Source organism: Triticum urartu, chromosome 7A (genome assembly GCF_056163025.1).
Source record: "Triticum urartu cultivar PI428250 chromosome 7A, HENAU_Tu73, whole genome shotgun sequence".
Lineage (NCBI taxonomy): Eukaryota > Viridiplantae > Streptophyta > Magnoliopsida > Poales > Poaceae > Triticum > Triticum urartu.
This window is the reverse complement of record NC_141879.1, coordinates 754024644-754045731: the sequence shown is the minus strand read 5'-3', so window position 1 is coordinate 754045731 and position 21088 is coordinate 754024644. Positions and strand designations below refer to the sequence as shown.

General features: G+C 46.4%; 2 protein-coding genes and 1 pseudogene across 3 annotated transcripts in view; 2 read left to right on the top strand and 1 right to left on the bottom strand.

The window, feature by feature from the left end:
- The window catches only part of LOC125524967 (disease resistance protein RGA2-like), a 31938-nt pseudogene that overhangs the window by 1262 nt on the left and 9588 nt on the right, over positions 1 to 21088 (bottom strand). The window contains exons 5-10 of the transcript XR_015612382.1: positions 19842 to 19956; positions 6263 to 6344; positions 5645 to 6092; positions 5418 to 5502; positions 1582 to 5237; positions 1304 to 1310 (exon numbers count right to left, since the gene is read on the bottom strand). The product of XR_015612382.1 is annotated as a disease resistance protein RGA2-like (transcript). The remainder of the gene's footprint in view (positions 1 to 1303; positions 1311 to 1581; positions 5238 to 5417; positions 5503 to 5644; positions 6093 to 6262; positions 6345 to 19841; positions 19957 to 21088) is intronic.
- Positions 14000 to 17076, top strand: LOC147962893 (uncharacterized). The gene is made up of 6 exons (XM_087534348.1): positions 14000 to 14957; positions 15026 to 15127; positions 15219 to 15296; positions 15400 to 15656; positions 15746 to 16971; positions 17037 to 17076. Exons 1-6 carry the CDS (start codon positions 14000 to 14002, stop codon positions 17074 to 17076), a joined length of 2661 nt encoding a protein of 886 aa, XP_087390474.1.
- Positions 17144 to 18967, top strand: LOC147962892 (uncharacterized). The gene has a single exon (XM_087537550.1). The coding sequence runs from the start codon at positions 17144 to 17146 to the stop codon at positions 18470 to 18472; it is 1329 nt and encodes a 442-aa protein (XP_087393676.1). The 3' UTR covers positions 18473 to 18967.

The window sequence follows — 21088 nt, the reverse complement described above, 5'->3', positions numbered from 1 at the left end:
GCCTCGCCGCCCGCCCACGCGGTTTACATGCCGAGGAGGCGGTAGAACCGCGTGTAGTCGCCGCCGCCGTCGTCGTCGTCATCGTCGCCGGCCCCGCCTGCGCCTCCGCCGTCCCTGCTGCATCCCTCCCCCGGTTGGCGCGGCGGGTTGGACGGTCCGGGGGCGTCGTCGTCGTCGTCGCTGTCGAGGACCATGACGCCGTGCTCGTCCTCGTGCCCACGCTTGCGGGCGGCGATCTCCTGCAGGTCCCGGCGCTGCCGGACCATCTCGTCGCGGAGGTAGTCGTCCCGCGCCCACCGCAGGGCGTCCTCGTCGGAGATGCCGTGCCGGGCTATCTCCTCGTACTCCGTGGGGAGGCCGCGCTCCGGCTTGGGCTTGACGAGGACGAAGCGGTCGGTGGGTGGGGAGGCGTTGGCGCCGATGCGGACGCCGGAGCTGCGCGTGCGGGCACTGACCGGCGTGCCCTGGGGCTCCGGCTTGACGGGGCGGAGGCAGGGCGAGCCGCCGGACGACGAGGAGGACCCCCCGGTCTCCATGCGCCTCGGGGTCCAGGAGCTTCCCCGGCGGCGTGAGAAGGACGGGGGATCGGGGTACTGGAGGCGCGGCGTGTTGCCGCCCTTGATGTACTCGAGGACGGCCTCCAACGTGCGCCCGGGCACGCCCCACCACCGGCGCCGGCCATTGGAGTTGAGCCTGCCGGAGGGCACGACGCCGTTGGTGGCCTCGAGCTGCTCGGCGTGAAGGCGCTGGAAGTAGGGCTCCCAGAGCGGGCTGTCGGGGACGTACCGTGGCCCCTCCCTCGCCGCCCGCGGCAGGGACGCGCGGATGCGTGCGATCTCCGCACGCCGCGCCGCCTCGGTGGGTGGTGGTGGCACCGGCACGCCGCCGGCGCTGATCCTCCACGCGCCGGGCACCCGCATGTCCGGCGGGACCGGGTACCCGGCCTCGTAAAGGAGGCGAGCCTCGTCTTCGTGGAGATGGCGGCGGCCGAAGCCGTTCGCCGCCGCGCCGTCACCAGGGAAGCGCTCGGCCATGGGTGGAGACGGCGAGAGAGAGGAGAGGGAGGAACGACGACGGCGAGAGAGAGGAGAGGGAGGAACGACGATGGCGAGAGAGTGTGATCGCCGAGCACGCTGGTGCGCGCCTTATATAGGCCGAGACGCCGCCCGTACGCGTGGCCGCCGTGTGTACGCGTGGCGGGCGAGGGAGGGCGAGGGACGCGCGTCGTCCGGCCGTCACTGCGCCGCCCGTGAGGCATCAATGGCGCAGGCTGACCGGCGCGGCAACGCGGCAGCTTTGGCATTGATTCGCTGCGGGAAACGAGGCGATGAGGACGACGAAGGGGCGAGAAGAGAGCCGTGTCGCTGACGCGGCGGGCCAGCGGCTTTTTCGCGCCAAAAAAGTTCGCCCGGCGCCCCCGGGCGCCCCCCAGCGCGCCGGGTTCGGCCTGGGTCCGCCGGCGCTGTTTTCGGCCCAGGCCGGCGAAAATCGGGCTCCTGAGGGCGCGACTGGACCGATTTTTCGGCGCCGATGCAAGAAAAACGCCTGGGAAGGCCTTCCTGGGAGCGCGGCTGGAGATGCCCTAAGTTGCAGCGAAGACAACCCTTCAAGAAAGCACAGGTCTTGTAAATTTCGTAGTGATAAGTCTACCAGGGAGGTTAAATGACCAATCGACAATGATGAAGAGCTTCTGCACGCATCCATCGAAAGACGACGTAGGTGCGGCAAGTCACTACTAAAGAAATCTTCTCCAACCACAGAGTGTCTTATGCTGAGTATCTCAAGGGACAATGGCATAAAATCTGATCCATGTGTCAACTCTACAGAAGGGCAGCTCCATAAAGAAAATCCTGAAAGAGTGGTAACAGCTCGCAGCCCCCCTAATGATCTAAGGCACCAGCACGAGTCGATGCACAAGTCATCAAGCTTTCTCAACTGTTGGAGAACATCCTGTGACGGAAGTGTAGTCAAAGTCATAATCTCTTTTAATGAAAATTTTCTCAATGCAGTGAGACCAACAAGGCAAACCGCTAACGCTTCATCTGTAACGACACATGAATAAAGGTCAAGCCGACAAAGCCCTGATGGTGGAACCAGTTGTAGGCTAATGTTCCTTTTACATATGAGTCTTATCCTCTCCACATGGCAACATATCCATGCGTTGATGATATCCTCTTTCACCAATACTTCACTCCCCTCTCTTTCTAGAGCACTTTCAATGGTTTCAAGATGAGAAATATCAACATCCATCAATTTCATCAAGCGCTTCAGAGATGAATGTTCTGACAACAGTATGTCCTTGATTTTTGATCCCGAATCCACCTCCCAGGTGGAAGAAAGCCTTGACTTCAGGCTGTATGTCATCACGGTGTTCTCCCTTTGGTCATATTGTTTTAGCTCATCGCTGGAAATAAACATAAGCAATATGCATTTCCTAATCACTAACTCTTCAAGGCTAGCTGGAAGAGAAGGTAATGTCTTCAAGTATGGGACATTCTGGAGGCGAAGTGAGGAGCAATTCCCAAAGAGAGCGGCATTCGATGGTAGGATTTCTAAGGCACTGCAATTAACAAGGGCAAATGATTCCAAATTCTGGAAATAAGAATCCTCAAGTAACCAGCCTGGGTATTCTGCACATCTGTAACCTTTGATAGTAAGGCCCCTTATTTGCGGTGGTGGCACCAGACCTTCCAGGGTTTCCAAATGTAAGCTATCAGGTTCAGTCATGTCATTTTCTTCACTCCATTCAAGGTGCAATCTCCCGAGATGATTTTTCTGATGTAGCTTTGCTTCTAAGGCTTGATCCTTCCCAGCAACATTCTCAAGATTTGAGACACTTAAACTGCCTCCAAGGTTGTTCAGGTCTTTCAGCTGTCGCACCTCATAGCCCATTTGCTTTTGTACACAAAATTTGTTGAGATGTTGGAGCGAAGTTAACTTGCCAATGTAAGGGATTTGACCACCTTCAAGATATCTCAACTTACTTAAAGTGAATAGTTTTTCAGGCAAAATTTTAACATCGGCGCTAAAATGAAGTAATTGCAAGTGGTGAAGAGCACACAATGATCCAGGCAATTCAGAGATTGAAGTACGGACAACGTCCAAGTAACAAAGGTGCTTCAATTCACCAACAGAATCAGGCAGTTTGCTGCTGTTGTAGAACTGCAGAATAAGTACACGTCACTTCTTCAAATTCTGCAGCACCTGCTGGAAAATGTCTCTTGCATCATCTGTAAGTGGTTTAATGCAGACAAAGCTACGTAAATGATGTAGCATGCAGATAGAGTGCTTATGTTGCTTCAAACTCTTAACACAAACAGATAGATGTCGAACAGTGTGTGGTATTGTTGCCATCTTATCATCTTCTAATCTGAAGCAGACTTCTTTAGACAATGACTCGGCCAAATCATGAACGAGGTCATGCATAACATACCAGTGCATAACTTCGTCACCTCTGTAAACGGGTTGAAAGAATGAAACTGAGAGCATCTCATCAAAGCAGTCCCTCCCAATATCTTCCGTTCTCTTGTTCACATTGCACGAATCAATAAGTCCCTCTCCTACCCACATGCAAACCAACTTATCCCTTTTATAGCAGTGGCCTTTTGGGTGTAAACTGCAATACAGGAAACACCTCTGCAGACTTGGATCTAACTTCTCGTAACTCCACAAAAGTGCTCTACTGGGATCACTTAAGTTGTCAATCCTTAGAGCATCTTCCCATGTTGCCTTATCCTTTTTCCTGCTTAGTTGTGAACCCACAGTTTTTGCTGCCAGTGGAGATCTTCCAAGTCTTTTAGCAAGCTTCCCTGCAATCGTTTCTAGCTGCTCATGCAACCTCTGGTCTCCAATTGCTGCACCAGAAAAGGCATGTTCCTTCAAGAGTGCTAAGATATCAGTGTTTTCCATCTCTTTCAAAATAATAATTTCCTTACAGTAAAGAGCAGCTGGAAGTGTCTCAGATCGAGAAGTTACCAAAACTTTGCTTCCTGTGTGTCGAGAAACTAGAGGAGCCAGTAGTTGCTCCCAGTCCTCATTGCTCTTTTTTTCGAACCAGACATCATCCAACACAAGCAGGAATCTCTTTGATTTTTCCAGTATGTCCCTCAATATGCATTGGAGAGTATCAAGATTATCAACAGATGGACACTGCCCTCCTTTTGCTGATTCAATAATCAACCGTGTATGGCCAATAACATCAAGTTTGCGCGAGATGCAAACCCACATCCTGACCTGAAAATGTTCTTTTACCCTCTTGTCATTGTAAACATACTGCACCAAGGTGGATTTTCCCATGCCTCCAAGTCCAACAATGGCTAGACCAGAAAACCTACTTGTATCTGACTCAACAGCAATCGGCTTGGTAAGAATATCTGTAATATCATCGCGGTCCTTGTCACGACCAATCACTTTCGGAGGTGCTATTGATGTGGCCGCTCGAATAACAGCTGCTGGCATTGCGGAGGCCCCAGTAGGTAAGCAAAGCAGTTCCCGGAGGCCCTTGGCTTTCGCAAGTATGAGCTTCAGTTCCTTGAGCTGGTCGAGTAGCTTTTTGTTCTTTGGGCGCAGATTGGACAGCCTGCTCGACACAGTATGCACATGCTTCATAATAGTACCACTGGAAGATGCATGTTCTATCAAAGAGTCCTTCCCCTTCTCTGCTTCACGCTTGAGGATGTTGTACTCATGCTCATCTAGTAGGTCCTCAGCTTTACAGAAGGCGTCTTTGAGCTGCTGGACCCAGTTGTCCAACATTGGCCTGTGTGGGCTCTTGTTAGCTGCTTCAACCAGTAGAGCAAACTGCGGCATGATGTTGGTCTCCAGTTCATGGAGCTCACTCACCATGTCCACACCAAGACACCTTGCAGGGTCAGCTAGGAGCTTCTTTAAAATTGGTGATACCACCAACTGTAAGCCAGCCCGTACACCAGCCACAGCCAGTGCCACTTCCGCCATGGAAAGCACGCCGTGGGACGAGGGGAAGGATGAATCTCTTACTTTTTCTTTATTGGACGTAGTAAGAGACACGGTGGGAAAATTGGGATTTTTTTCTTTTTTGAGGAATGAAAATAGGGAATATAACAGAGCAAAGATGGTTAATAGGTAAAATTACTCTAAAGGCAGATTTGTGTGTGTTAACAGAATCTTCTGTTTGGATGGTGGTTGGGGGAGGGGATCACTAGGATGAAAAATGAAGCGAATAATGATGGCCTCTGGAGTAGCAATAGATGGAAAACCTGCAGGAGCGGGAAACAGGGAGATGAATCAGTGAGCTGCAACACAGAACATATAGTAAACAGAGCCACTGCAAGCTGATTCTTCTTCTTGCTTTTGTGCTAGTGGATGTATTTGAAGAAGAAAAGAGCAAGCAGAAGACTAAAACTGCCAAGACAGAAAACAGATGGGAGAGAGCTTACACAGATGAAGAGGTGCGGTGTTGAGGGACTTCTGCAGCCGGTGCGGCGATGAATGGAATGGGAGTGGAAATCAAAGGTAGAAAACCTGCAGAGCGGGAAACAGGGAGATAAATCAGTGAACAGATAAGCCGCTACAAGCTGATTATTCTTCCTGATTTTGCAGGAGAATATGTATTTGAATGAAGACTACCTCACACAAGAAAGAAAATGAAGGGCAGAAAGCTTACACAGATGAAGAGGTGAAGGATGATGACGGAAGCTAGTTATTGTGGGAAACAGTGCGGCGATGAAGGAGGATGGGAGATCGCAGGAGAGGCGAATCGGAGGCAGCACTAGACCGTAAGAGAAATAGGACTCGTGACTCTCCAATGGGGGTCAACAAGACATGAATGGATCTGATCCAGCCACTCGCATTTTTTAATTTAAGCTGAGCCCAACTTGCTGAAAAATTAACCGGTACCCACAGTCTGTAGCGCACTCACTAATCAAACGATGATTAAATACATGAAGCGGACGCGTAAGCTATAGTTAATAAAAAGCAAGTGCCCATCCACTCATGTTTTTTAACAATGAAATGGTAGGTCATCTTACCTGCTTCTCTTTTTTTGTTTGTTTCTTTCTTTTCCATTACCATCACTGGTCCTTTTGTGATTTCCAAGAAACATCGCTCCAGTTCTGAAAGGAATAATAAAATTACGATCTCATATGCCTTCAATTTACAGGACATGTATGGCAATTGGCAATTGCAAATGGGTAATATGATGTGCATTAAAGGAACAACAATGAAGACAGAACATGACATTGTGAAATACAGAGGAAGTGGGCCTGAACATAGGTCACTTTACCTGCTTCTCCTTCTTTTTTTCCATCACCATCAATGGCCTTTGATGGTTTCCAAGAACAAGCTGGAGCAGGTAGGCTACATCCCTGCATGAACATAGGTGAGAGGTCAACTAACTGCCTCAAGGCATAATGAAGTATGTTAAACACCATCATATGCGGCATATTAGAGATAAGGCTAGGTATATTAGAGATAAGGTTAGGAGGTAGTTTGTATTGAGATATTCTTGTAACCATCTCCTCCTTTCTTCTCTCACAAGATGTATCCTAGATTCTCGCTTATCTCTCTCTCTCTCTCTCAAACCACATGTAAGCCATCTAGGGTTTCGGCTCCCCTGCTATATAACATGAACACGTCGCCTCGACAAGGGCAAGACGTTTTACCGCTCGCACATGGTAATCAGAGCCCCTCTTCTTCAACTCATCTAGCTACCAAAAACCATCTGTGCCAAAGCTACCATGTCTTCCTCCTCCGGCGCTTCCCTCCCGGCTAGTCTCAATGGCCAGGTCACCGAGAAGCTATCCCGCACGAACTACGTGCTATGGCGCACGCAGATGATCCCCCAACTGCGAGTTGCCGGGGTCTTCGGCTACGTCGACGGCACCCAACCGGAGCCGGCAAAGCTGCTCGTCACCACCGACAAGGAAGGCAAGAAGACTTCAACGCCCAACCCTCTCCACCCAATCTGGGTCCGGGAGGACCGGCAGGTCCTTGGCTACCTGCTAGGCAACCTCACAAAGGAGGTACTCCTCACGGTGACCACGGTCACCACCGCGGGCGCGCTATGGACAACGCTTGCCGGCATGTACTCGTCACAATTGGTGAGTCGCATCAACAATATTCGCACCTCTGTCATCAATGCGCAGAAGGGCAACCTCTCCGTCGCCTCCTACTTCGCCACCATGCGTGGCTATGCCGACGAGCTGGCCGCGGCGGGCAAGGCGATCCTCGACGATGAGCTCATCTCCTACATCATCCACGGGCTCGATGCTGACTACCAGCCTCTGATCTCTGCTCTGGACGCTCGCGTGACCCCGGTCACCCTCGACGAGCTGTTCGCTATGCTCTCCAACTTTGATCAGAGGATGGTGCACTTCCACGAGTCTAGCGGCGGCGGCTTCAAATCCTCCGCCAACTCGGCCTCTCGCGGTCGTGGCGGCTCCTCTCGGCGTGGCGGCTCCTCCCGTGGCAGGGGGAGGTCCAGTGGAGGCGGAAACGGCGGCGGCTCCAACTACCGCAATGGCGGCGGGCGTGGTTCCTCCAACAACCGCACTCGCCGTGGCGGCGGCAACCCTCGTGCACGCCCTGATGCTCCTTGCTGCCAAATATGTGGCAAGTTGGGGCACACAACAAAAGATTGCTGGTACCGCTATGAAGAGGATGACGATTCCTCTCAATATGATGACAATGTGGCGGCGGCTGCAGATGGCTCCTACGGCATTGACACCAACTGGTATGTCGACAGCGGCGCCACCAACCACATCACCAACGAGCTCGAGAAGGTGACCATGAAGGAGAAATACCGCGGCAAGGATCAAATCCACACGGCTAGTGGTGAAGGTATGGAGATCCGTCACATTGGTCATTCAAGTTTTAGTACCCCTTCTCGTAAAATCCATCTTAGGAACATTTTGCATGTTCCTAATGCCGACAAAAGTCTTCTCTCCGTCCATAGAATTGCTCTTAATAATCATGTCTTCCTTGAGTTTCACCCTTACTTCTTTTTGATCAAGGATCAGGTGACGAAGAGAATTATCTATCGAGGTAGATGCGTTCGTGGACTCTACCCGTTGATTCCGGAGCTTAGGAGACTGAATAAACAAGCTTGTAGTGCTATCAAGCTTTCATCCACATGATGGCATGATCGTTTAGGACATGCTTCTTTTTCTTTAGTTGAAAAATTACTAGAATAAGCTCCCGTTTGTTGGTGAGCACAATATTGAAACTATTTGTGATTCCTGTCAACGAGCTAAGAGTCATCAGCTACCTTATCCCATATCCACTAGTGTGTCTACCAAACCCTTGCAATTAATTTTTTCAGATGTTTGGGGTCCTGCCCCCAACTCAGTAGGTAGACATACATACTACGTGAGTTTTATCGATGACTACAATAAATTCTCCTTGATTTATCTTCTTAAGAAAAGATCCAATGTCTTTCAAGTTTTTAAGAACTTTCAAGCACTCGTTAAACGCCAATTTGACAACAAGATACTTGTTGTCCAATCAGACTGGGGCGGAGAGTACGAGAAATTAAACTCTTTCTTTCAAACTCTCGGCATCTCTCACCATGTGTCATGCCCCCACGCTCACCAACAAAACGGCTCTGCTGAACGCAAGCACAGGCACATTGTTGAGGTCGGCCTAGCTCTCTTAGCTGGCGCCTCCATGCCTTTGAAATTCTGGGATGAAGCTTTTCTCACTGCCATTCACATCATTAATATGCTTCCTAGTCGCGTTATTAATAATGAAACTCCAGTAGAACGGCTACTCCACACCAAACCTGATTACACGTCGCTACGTGTTTTTGCGTGTGCATGTTGGCCTAATTTTCCTCCATACAATCAACGCAAACTTATGTTTCGATCAAAGCAATGTGTATTTCTTGGGTATAGTGCCCAACACAAAGGTGTCAAGTGCCTAGATGTGTCTACGGTCCAAGTTTATATCTCCCGTGACGTTGTTTTTGAGGAAACAGAGTTTCCTTTTGCTGATCTTCATCCCAACGCCAGTGCCTTACTTCGCAAAGAAATTCTACTTCTACCCTCTTCTCTCACCGGCCTTGATCATGGTGGAATTACTTGTGATGATTCAATGTCGACTAACCCTCCTAATGGTGCACCCGAGTTCTCTTGTGATGTTGCAGGAACAACCAGCGAAAAAAATGATGAAGAAAATGGCTCCCAAGTGCCATATTTGCTGTGTCCAGATTTGGGGAACAAATCCTCCTTGGGATCGGCGCCAAACCAGCTGCAGTTCAGCAGATCCGTGCCAGGATCTGCGCTGGCAGACGCGCCAGACCGGCCTGCGACGGAATCTGCCACGCGTGTGGACCAGGCCCCGGCTGGTGGCGCCCCCGATGCTACGCGGCGGCATCCCAGTGGAGCGGGCGGCGTGCGCTTCCCCGACCAACCGCAATGCTACAAGCGGCGGGCCCAGGCGCGGCCGACCGGCGCGGGTGCGGGTTCCAGTGCTGACCCGACCAGCCAGGAGGGCGCGGGCTTCGGTGCTGATTCTCGTGGCCCCGCGCAATCATTGGCTCATGATGAGCCCGCCGGTGCGTCAGGAGGTGCGCCAGGATCTTCTGCGGCTGATATAACCTCGCCGTCACGTGTTGAAGCCACAAAGGATCCGGTGCGGATGTCAGGCGAATCTGCCTCGGGATCGCCTGCACCAGGGACTCCTGTGCACGGCTCTGGATCTTCTGCGCCCGCTGATTCTGCAGTACAGCCTAGGCGGCTCACACGGCTACAAAAAGGTGTAACTCAACCCCTTAACTACGAAAATCTAAGCAAATATGGCCTCGTTTGTTCTACAGATGAACATGCCGAACCAAGAACTCTGGATGAGGCACTTGGAGATGAAAAGTGGAGAAAAGCAATGATGGAAGAATATGTGGCACTGAAGAAAAATGAAACATGGCATTTGGTTCCCCCACGGCAAGGTAAAAATCTTATAGATTGCAAGTGGGTGTTCAGAGTTAAAAGGAAATCTGATGGAACTATTGATAGATACAAGGCTAGGCTTGTTGCAAAAGGTTTTAAGCAAAGATATGGTATTGATTATGAGGATACATTTAGTCCAGTTGTAAAAGCTGCCACCATTCGCCTTGTTCTATCTATTGCTGTATCCGGAGGATGGAGTCTCAGACAGCTAGATGTCCAGAACGCGTTTCTTCATGGTGTTCTTGAAGAAGAGGTGTATATGAAACAACCTCCTGGGTTTGAGAGCAAGTCTAATCCCTCGTTTGTGTGCAAACTTGATAAAGCACTCTATGGCTTGAAGCAGGCTCCAAGGGCGTGGTATTCCCGTCTTAGTCACAAGATGCAATCACTTGGTTTTGTCCCTTCCAAGTCAGACACCTCACTGTTTATTTACAATAAGCTCAATACATGCATATTTGTTCTCATCTATGTTGATGATATTATTGTTACAAGATCATCTAGTGAGGCCATTGCATCATTGTTGAAGGATTTAAGTGCAGAATTTGCTCTCAAGGATCTTGGAGATTTGCATTTTTTCCTTGGGATTGAGGTGAAGAAACACAAGGATGGACTTCATCTCTCTCTAGAGAAGTATGCAACCGATTTGGTAAGAAAGGCAGGCTTGCAAGGTTGTAAACCCTCTTTCACTCCATTATCTAGCTCAGAAAAGCTATCTCTCATAGAAGGGCACCTCTTGAATCAAGAGGATAGTACAAAGTACAGGAGTTTGGTAGGTGCATTATAGTACTTGACTTTAACAAGGCCTGATATCTCATTTGCTGTCAACAAGGTATGTCAGTTTCTGCATGCTCCCACCACTGTGCATTGGACTGCTGCAAAACGCATTGTCAGATATGTCAAACATACTTTGAGCATTGGTCTCAACTTCAGCAAGTCATCCTCAACTCTTGTTAGTGCTTTCTCTGATTCTGATTGGGCAGGTTGTCTGGATGACAGACGCTCCACTGGTGGATTTGCAATATTTTTTGCACCAAACTTGATTTCATGGTGCGCAAGAAAACATGCCACAGTGTCTAGGTCTAGCACAGAGGCAGAGTACAAGGCATTAGCAAATGCTACAGCTGAAATCATATGGGTCCAATCAATGCTAAAAGAACTTGGTATTCGAAGTTCTCAAACTCCATGTTTGTGGTGTGATAACCTTGGTGCCACCTACTTGTCTGCAAATCCAGTCTTTCATGCCAGAACAAAGCACATAGAGATAGACTTTCATTTTGTCAGAGAAATAGTTGCACTGAAACAGCTTGATATTCGGTTCATTCACTCCAGAGATCAAGTTGCAGATGGGTTTACTAAAGCCTTGCCTATCAAAAGCTTTGAAGAGTTTAAGCATAATCTCAACCTCTTGAAGTTGTGATTAAGGGGGGGTGTTAAACACCATCATATGCGGCATATTAGAGATAAGGCTAGGTATATTAGAGATAAGGTTAGGAGGTAGTTTGCATTGAGGTATTCTTGTAACCATCTCAACCTTTCTTCTCTCACAAGATGTATCCTAGATTCTCGCTTATCTCTCTCTCAAACCGCATGTAAGCCATCTAGGGTTTCGGCTCCCCTGCTATATAACATGAACACGTCGCCTCGACAAGGGCAAGACGTTTTACCGCTCGCACAAAGTAAACATAGGTAACTAACATGTTTCATCCTCCTCAAAAAAAAAAGAAAGATTGCATCTGAATCGGATGGGTTTTTCCCCGCTCTTGGTGACCCAAATTGAGTTGTCAAGGCAAGAATCAGTGGTTACATGGAACAAATTGCCTGGACATAGATAGGTTAACTGACTACTGCCTCAGGCACAGTGAAGCCAGCAAACTCTGCTAAGGGGAATGGGTCTCCCCTGCCACCAACACCAACCTCCCTTACATGGAGCCAGGGGCGTGAGAATACTAACCTGACTTGACCATAGTGATCTGATCTACTCCCTCCGTTCCGAAATAGATGACTCAACTTTGTACTATTTCGGAACGGAGGGAGTAGCTAGTTGCGTTTTTCAATTTGAGCTGAGCTCAACTTGCTGAAAAATGTAACAGGTGCCCTGTGTTCTGTAGCGCACTCACTAATCAAATGGTTATAAATACAACAAGTGGCCGAAGCTGCCGGCCTAAGCTATAGTTGTATCTAATAAGAACTAAGTGCTCATTTACTCATCTTTTGATGTTACTCGATCAAAGAGTATTTGTTGGCGTGAGGTAGTAAACCGAGGCAAGCAAGGTTTCTACTCAGTTGGGTATCAGTCGGCGGTTATATCAAAGTAGTGGTTCTGCAAACATGAGATGAGCGACAAGATAGAAACACTTGGGTTTATGTTTTAAGTTGTTAAACAGAAGGTTCACCGGTTTGAATCTCAGTAGCTAGTTTGCATACTGTGTAGAAGTAGAAGAATTCATGAACTACACACCCTGTGGTGTTGGCGGACCTGGTGGTGGCACATCAATATGAAGAAAGTCAGTGAAGATTGTTTTTTTTAGAACATGAATAAAATGGCTTACTTTTTGTTTCTTTTCCATCTGCATTAGTTTTACCCTCCTCGAAACAAAGAAAGGAACAACGAAGATTGCATCTGAATGAATTCGGTGGACCTAATTAATTCAGTTGTCGACACAAACTGCATCAAGCATCTGCTAAGGGGCAGCCTCCATTCCAGGGGCAGGAATAGGATGGAGCTCACCTGCTAAGGGCGCATGAATCCTCACCTGATCTGACCTCACCATAACTGCCGTCTCCTCGTCGGTGCCCATGTACATCGGTAATGCTGATCAACAAATTATATATAGCCCTATGTGTTCATACTAATTAACTTTATTACACATATATGCAGACCCTAAGGAGTTGAGGAGGCAAAGGGACAGGGAGCGGTATGCACAAAATAGGGATGAGATATTAAAACGACAACGCCTATCCCGTGAAAAGAGAAAGATTACTACTGGCCTCAACGATGATAACACTGTGTCGCAAACACCACCTACAGGACAATCCGGTGTCACCCAGCTACATAAATTGACAGGTTCGGGTGTACCATGAAATATTGATTGCATGTTCACACCTCATCGAACATGCCAGAACAAATGGGTACTCATGTGGTGCTGCAATTTTATGGCAGGCTTGTCAAATATACAAATTTCATCTCATGAACAAATCCCTCACGACAAGGAAAATTATTTAACCTGCTATGATGAATCCAATTGGTTGCATAGGAATGATGCGTATCAGAGACAACTAATAGCAGGAAGCTCAAAAGGAACTATTGTTAGGCCTCAAGTACATAAAATGCAAAGCCTCCTCAGAGATATTGCACGAGGTAGATTTAACTGGCTTTGCCTTCCGGTCCAGCCACTATTCTGATTGTAATCATCTTCTGTGCAAAAATTAATTGTACATGCAGGACCTCCCACCCAAATTTCTGGAGTTCAGGTACCACAAATGAGCATAATACGTGAGCCAGATTGCACAACTGAGCATGCTGGTTAGTCCGTCCGTATAGTTATGATTGGGGTGCCCAAAGTGTATATTTGATAAAAACTCCCTGATTTTCGATTGCTTCTTCAGGTATACAACCTTTTAGCGGATCCAACCAACTTCAAAATACGCCAGAATATGATACGATCCGGCCTGTGCAACTGGATCCACTAGGTACTAATAACACTACTAATGATATGGGATTTTGAAGATCTAGCATGCTTATGCTCTACTAATCTTATGATTTTTCATAGTGTGCAATGACCAGAAAGATGATCCATATGGGATTTTTGAACCTGTTGTTGAACTAGACAATTTACAAGGTATATTGTATAATATACTATCATACACACATAAAGGTCATCATACATAAATTTGAGTCATTTCTGTATGACCAATATATTCCCTACTAGACTGCTTGGAGCCATTGCATAATGGAGAAGCTGCATACCATGAGCCTGATGAAGAAGCTAGAATTTTTATGGATCAGGGTATGTGCATTGCGTATTTTATAATTTAGCAATCTAAAATGCACATGTTATGGGTATTTACTGATAAAATACATGTGTTGTCCTGTGCTAGATGTTGCTTTTGAATCGTACCAAATTGGACACCATCCTACCCGAGCAGTACCCGTAGCAAATACCGATGACTTCATATACCGAAACCTACCTACAAGGCACCATGTCCTAAGAAAGGTTGCGGACTGTCGCCACTGTGGGGCGTTGCGGTTTCCATTCGAGGGGCCAGCATTTTGTTGCAGAAAAGGAAAAGTTGATTTGTTTACTCCAGATGTTCCAGAAGAGTTGAAACGGTTGTTTACAAGTCAAGATGATGAGGACGCTAAGTACTTCAGAGAACATATACGGTATTTCAACTCGCACTTCTCATTCACAAGTCTAGGCGTCACCCTTGATCGTCGAGTAAGCACTGCGGCAGGAACTGGCATATATACATTCCGTGCATGTGGTGGGCTGTACCACGCTCTTGACAATCTGGTGCCGGCTGATAATGGCCCTCGGCATTTGCAACTCTATATTTATGATACAGATCAAAACTTGTTACACAGGGCTAATAGGTCTCCAGATCTTAATATAGACCTCATATGGAAGATTCTGAGAATACTACAGCATAACCCTTATGCGCAAGTTTTGAAGAGCCTAGGGTCTGTTCCGAATCTTCATGAGTATAGAATCTCACTAAACACGGATATCAAGTTAGATCAGCGAAGGTACAATGCCCCAACGACTTCCCAAGTGGCAGCCATATGGGTTGAAGGGAGTGACCCACAAAATTGCTTTGACAGGAGTGTTGTTGTGCATGGAAAAACAGGAAACCGGCCACTGTATATTAGAGCATACTATGGGTGCTACGACCCATTGTCATATCCACTGTTTTTCCCACGTGGAGAGACTGGCTGGAATCGTTGCATGCCATATATTCGGCCACCAGATGACACGAACCAAAATTCAATACATACTCCTGCATTGCAAGGAAACCAAGCCTCTGTCGAACATATAGGTATGATGTTCACTTTTATTTTATATACAAGCTATTTGTGAATGATGATGACAGCTTTTATGTATCAGTTGAAGACTTGATTAAAGAAAGAAAAGAAGATGGTAATTTGGCAGTGCATGAAGCCGTTAATCATGCACCACAAGGAAACCAAGTCCCTGAATTATATACAGGTATGATGTGAACTATTAATATATATACTTTCTTTTTTCCACAATGATGCTCAAAACTTGTGTTTTCATATACATCTGCCATATATATCAGATGGGAACTTCATTAGAGAAATAGAACAAGATGGGAATTTTACACTGCATGACGCCCATGGCACTGATTTACCTTCGGGTATTAATCACTTATTCTTCAATTATTATGTTGTCGATCATTATGAATATTGTTGATGATTACAAGTCCACTCACCATATTGATATTGATCTCAAACTTGTAGATGACAATGAGGATAACCCAGATGACGAATTTGGTGACAATGAGGTCAATGCAAAACAATCCAGAAAATTTGTTAGTGCAAGGGAGTACTACTGCTTCAAGCTGCAAGTCAGGAGGAAGCTTTTTAACATCATCTTGTTCGGTCATCGCCTTTTCCAACAGTGGGCTGTGGACATGTATATCAAGATTGAAACTATGCGGCTTGATTGGTACTCAAAGCCGGAAAATCAAAAGGTTATACGCGCTGACCTCTACCAGGTATTGTTCTTGTGTTTATTTTAATACATCATAATGCAATGACATTATGGACGTTCCATGAATTTCTATAACGTTCTATGCTATTATAGGGTCTTGTTGACACCGTCGTTGTCGGCGAGTCACGCGGAGATCGAATTGGCAAAAGAATTGTGCTTCCACGTACATTTCCTGGTGGAGATCGCGACATGCAACGGAGGTTCTTGGATGCTATGGCAATAGTGCAGCGGTGGGGTAAAACGGATTATTTTATCACGATGACGTGCAACCCATATTGGGAGGAGATAACCAATAACCTGTTGCCTGGACAACTGCCGCAGGACCGTCCAGACCTGGTGGCAAGAGTATACAAGGCTAAACAGCGAGATATGATGGCCTTACTAACTAAGGGTAAGCATTTCGGAGAAGTAGCAGCGTATGTACATGTAACTGAGTTCCAGAAGCGAGGTCTCCTGCATGAGCATATACTTCTAATCATGAAAGCAAAAAGCAAGTTATCGACACCAGATGACTATGATCGAGTGATATGTGCAGAGATACCGGACAAAGAGAAACACCCCGTTCTACATGAACTGGTCGTCAAACACATGCTGCATGGACCATGTGGCGAGTTGAAAAAAAGTTGCCCTTGCATGATTGATGGTCAGTGTCGGTTTCATTACCCGCGAGATTTTTGTGATGCCACACAACAAGGGAAAGACTCATATCCCATCTATAGGTGGAGGGACGATGGGCGTCGAATTAGGATCAGAGGAGCAGATTTGGACAATAGGTGGGTGGTCCCTTACAACCCTTCACTACTTATGCGATACAACTGCCACATTAATGTGGAAGCATGCTCGAGCATCAAGGCAGTCAAGTACTTGTTCAAGTACATCTACAAAGGTCATGATCGTACATCCTTTGCATTCGAGCAGGATATCATCAATGATGGTGGAATCATCAATGAAATCCGACAATATAGGGATGCACGATATGTATCTCCTCCAGAGGCTATTTACAGGATTTTTGGTTTTAAAATGTTTGGTGTCAGTCCATCTGTGCTACAACTCCAGCTTCATTTGCCAAATATGCATACAGTTGCAGTTAAAGCATGTGAGAATCTTGCAGATGTTGTAGCTCGACCATCTTCTTCAAAGTCCATGCTTACAGAATACTTTGAGATGAACCGGAAGTTTCCAACTGCACGAAAATGGTTGTACAGAGAGTTTCCAGAACATTATAGATGGATACCTGGAAATAAGAAGTGGCAGAATAGAAGAAATAAGAGATCACAGATTGGAAGAGTTGTGCATGCACACCCTGCTGAAGGAGAGAGGTACTACTTGCGTGTGCTCCTAAGTCATGTCCGAGGTGCCACTTCATTCGATGATTTAAAAACAGTAAATGGCAAGCCATGCAGTTCCTTCAGGGAGGCATGTGAGCACTTAGGCCTCATTGAGCACGACAAGACTCTTGATGATTGCATGACGGAGGCAGCCACATTTCAGATGCCTTCTGCCCTAAGACGGTTATTTGCAACTATACTGGTGTTTTGCGAGGCAACAGAAATCCGGCAGCTGTGGGACAAACACCTGGCATCAATGTCTGAGGATTACCGTCGTAATCAATCCAATGAGGCAACACTTGAGCAGATGGTCCTCAGAGATATCAGGGATATGTTGCAATCCATGGGAAAAGATATTACAAGCTATGGACTTCCGGATTTGTTTGAGCACGATGGTTCTTCTGACGGTGAGTACAAAGAGGTAACAGAGGAGAGGCAAATCAGCGTGGACAAAGAACACCTAGATTTATTTAGCAGTTTGAACAATGAGCAGCTGGCTGGTTTCAATGAAATAATGGATCATGTGATGAAACACAAAAGCCAGATATTCTTTGTTGATGGTCCAGGAGGCACCGGCAAGACATACTTGTACAAGGCATTGCTTGCAAAGGTGCGTTCGATGGGCCAGATAGCGATTGCAACTGCTACATCAGGTATAGCGGCGTCGATAATGCCCGGAGGACGGACTGCGCACTCCAGGTTCAAAATTCCAATCAAGCTCACTGACAACAGCATGTGTAGTTTCACAAAGCAGAGTGGTACAGCGGAGTTGCTTAAACAAGCCTCCTTGATAATTTGGGACGAGGTCGCTGTGACAAAACGTCAAGCAGTTGAGACGCTTGATAGATCCCTGCAGGACATAATGGACTGTTCTTTGCCATTTGGGGGAAAGGTTGTCGTCTTTGGTGGGGATTTCAGGCAGGTCCTCCCCGTTGTGACACGTGGGACAAGAGCACAGATCACGGATGCTACACTTCTAAGATCCTATCTGTGGGAGAAGACCCGGAAGATACGCCTCACGCGCAATATGCGAGCACAGGCTGATCCTTGGTTCTCTGAATACCTCCTAGGGATCGGCAATGGAACAGAAGAGACAATTGGCGACGACTATGTGCGTCTCCCTGACGACATTGTGATCGGCTATACCGAGGATGAGAAAGCTATTAACACACTCATCGACAATGTCTTCCCATCGTTGCATGCCAATGCTAGATCGAGGGAGTATATGAGCACACGTGCTATTCTTTCCACCAAGAACGATCATGTCGATGACCTGAATGACAAGATGATCTCCAGGTTTCCAGGCTCAGAAAAGTTATACCATAGCTTCGACTCCATCGAGGATGACTTGCAAAATAATTACACGATTGATTTTCTAAACTCGATCACACCAAATGGCTTGCCCTCGCATGTGTTGAGATTAAAGGTTAACTGCCCAGTCATTCTGCTCCGGAACCTCGACCCCCATAATGGCCTATGCAATGGGACGTGACTTATGATTAGAGCCTTCCAGGATAATGCAATCGACGCAGAGATTGTTGGTGGTCAGCATGCTGGAAAGAGGGTCTTCATACCTAGGATCCCTATGTCGCCCTCGGAGGACATCTCACTTCCTTTCAAACTTAAGAGGAAACAGTTCCCCATTCGCCTGAGTTTTGCGATGACAATTAACAAGGCGCAGGGTCAGACTATCCCAAACGTCGGTATTTACCTTCCCGAGCCAGTATTCTCACATGGTCAGCTATATGTTGCATTGTCAAGGGGAGTGTCCAGAGAGACGACGCGGATTTTGGCCAAGCCAAACAACGAGGTTGATAAATCTGGGAAAAGCACCAAGAACATTGTCTATAGAGATGTTTTGGGGAGATGAGGCAGGTGCGCTATTCCGGCATTTATTTGCACCTTGTTATTGTATCTGTAACTACTTGTGGATCTAACATTATTTGTTTTTATTTGCAGGTTTAGCGAAGGAGAATAAGCAGCAGAAGAGGAGGTAAGGTGGATGAACACAAGGGTATCTTCTTCGATCAAGCAAAAGGTGAGAGCTCTGCTTCTCCATCTGACCCCCCCCCCCTGATATGTATGTAATGACCAGATGGGGTACGCACATGATATGTAATAATCAGATGGAGTAGGCATACATAATGATAGTGCCTACACCTTTTTTCAGATGATAAGAGCAAAATGTATGCTACTGTGTTGTTTTTGAGCTTCCATGCAAAATATTTTTCTATGAGTATAATGTGCTAATGTGATGATGTATTGCAATATTTCAGGTTTTCAAGTTTGTCAGGTGAGAAACACTGCATAGAAAAAAGGTTGAACAGACATTCATGCCAGGAAGAGGCAGAGGACAAATTGAGTGTCGAGGTACTCCATGAGAAAGAGGATAAAGAAAGGAGTCAGCACATGAAGAGAGGCACCCAAAGTTAAAATGATACAGTCCTAATAACATCAACAATCTATCATAGTTATTAGCTTTTGCTATTCACTTGCTATTTAGCCTATAGTTCAGCATCAGCTAAGATTGTGCTCCACTTTTGGGCCATCAGATTTCCATGTTCTGATAATTAACCGAATGGGTTATGTTTTAATGTAACTGATTTGGGTATGCAACTGTTGATGCATATAATTCTGAAGAACACACATCATTGCTGTTAATAATATATTGTACAGGACTTGCTTCTTGATAATGTCAAGCATTATTACTACTATATTGAACATACGTCCAGGACAAAAGTTTGTTTTACCAGAAAAACTTAAGCTGGCTGAAATAACTAGCGTGTATCTTCTCATTGCAAAATTTTATTTTACACGTGATTAGCAATAATATAATAATAAAACTTAAGTACGAAACTCACCACAGTGGAAATCTGCTATGTCATCGTTTTATCAGGCTCACATCTCTTGGAACAACTTAAAGCACTTCCCTGGCCCCTCCTGTCCAGCACAGCCACTGAACTAAACCTTCTGTATCTGTATATAAAAAGGTAAGAGAAAACACACAAAAAATCAAAGATACGTTCCGATGAGCTGAAACCAATATTTTTGTATTAAAATGTATTACGAAAATAACTCCATTAATTCTGTATGTGTGGTGAATAAAAAAAGAAAAAGAAAAACATTGGGCCTGAGATAAATCAAAGCAAAAAAGGAAAAGCATTGGGCCTCAGATAAATTAAAGGGAAGTGTGGGTCCTGAGATAACGCTATGGAAGTATACTTCCCGTGATTTCCACCTTCCATATCCCAATCCTCACGCTATGGAAGTATACTTCCCGTGATTTCCACCTTCCATATTGCCTACAACAATATATCTCTCGATCAGGAGCAGAAAAAAGCAATGGGTTTTGCATCGTAGGGTTTCCTTCCACCTCTCCTTCATCATCTCTCGCAAAGGACTGCCGCATCTCACACCACTCCACCGCGCTGGCCTCCTACACCGCAAGTCTCTCCAGCATCTGTCCGTTAACTACCATCGTCCTCCATGTCTGGGTCACAATCCCCGGTGGCCTGTGTGGATCAATCTGCTATCATCACGGTAATGATATCTCTCTGTAATTACATCCTATTCACGATTTCACATCTACAAGGCAACATAGTCACTAGAGGGGATCCAACAAAGTGAATCAACATGCCCTGTGTGACCCCACAAAATTGCCAAGATGCTTTGTGTGACTGTAGAAATTCTTTGGGCAACATCCACCTGATTACTTGAGAGAATATTCACGCAAGTGAATATCAAAAAGTTGATTGAATGAACAATTAGACAAAGAAACAGATACTGAAATTTTGTTGGAAAGAATGTCCTGATGCCACTAAGTTAAAGTAAACATGTCAAAATATGTGCACCCAGTTGTGATGTATGCCCTCCGTCCCAACATATAAGATTGTTTTTCAAGGTAACAGAACTTAGGGGCCTAATGTTAACAGCGTGACAATAATATGTGCTTTGGTTTTCAGGAAAACATCGACGGGGGAGCCAAGAATGAGCATACCACAAAATACGAGGATATGAACACCGACTCAACAAAGGCAATAGAAGAACAAACCATCATCAATGATATAGAAAATATGCAGATTGATGAGGTCATACCCTAAGATAAGCA

Bases quoted from the DNA above. Each gene is read 5' to 3' on its own strand.
- LOC147962893 (XM_087534348.1), top strand. From the start codon at position 14,000: ATGTGTTGTCCTGTGCTAGATGTTGCTTTTGAATCGTACCAAATTGGA. The intron at 15,297-15,399 runs GTATTAATCACT...TCAAACTTGTAG, and splicing joins TGGCACTGATTTACCTTCGG to ATGACAATGAGGATAACCCA. The intron at 15,657-15,745 runs GTATTGTTCTTG...ATGCTATTATAG, and splicing joins TACGCGCTGACCTCTACCAG to GGTCTTGTTGACACCGTCGT.
- LOC147962892 (XM_087537550.1), top strand. From the start codon at position 17,144: ATGCCTTCTGCCCTAAGACGGTTATTTGCAACTATACTGGTGTTTTGC.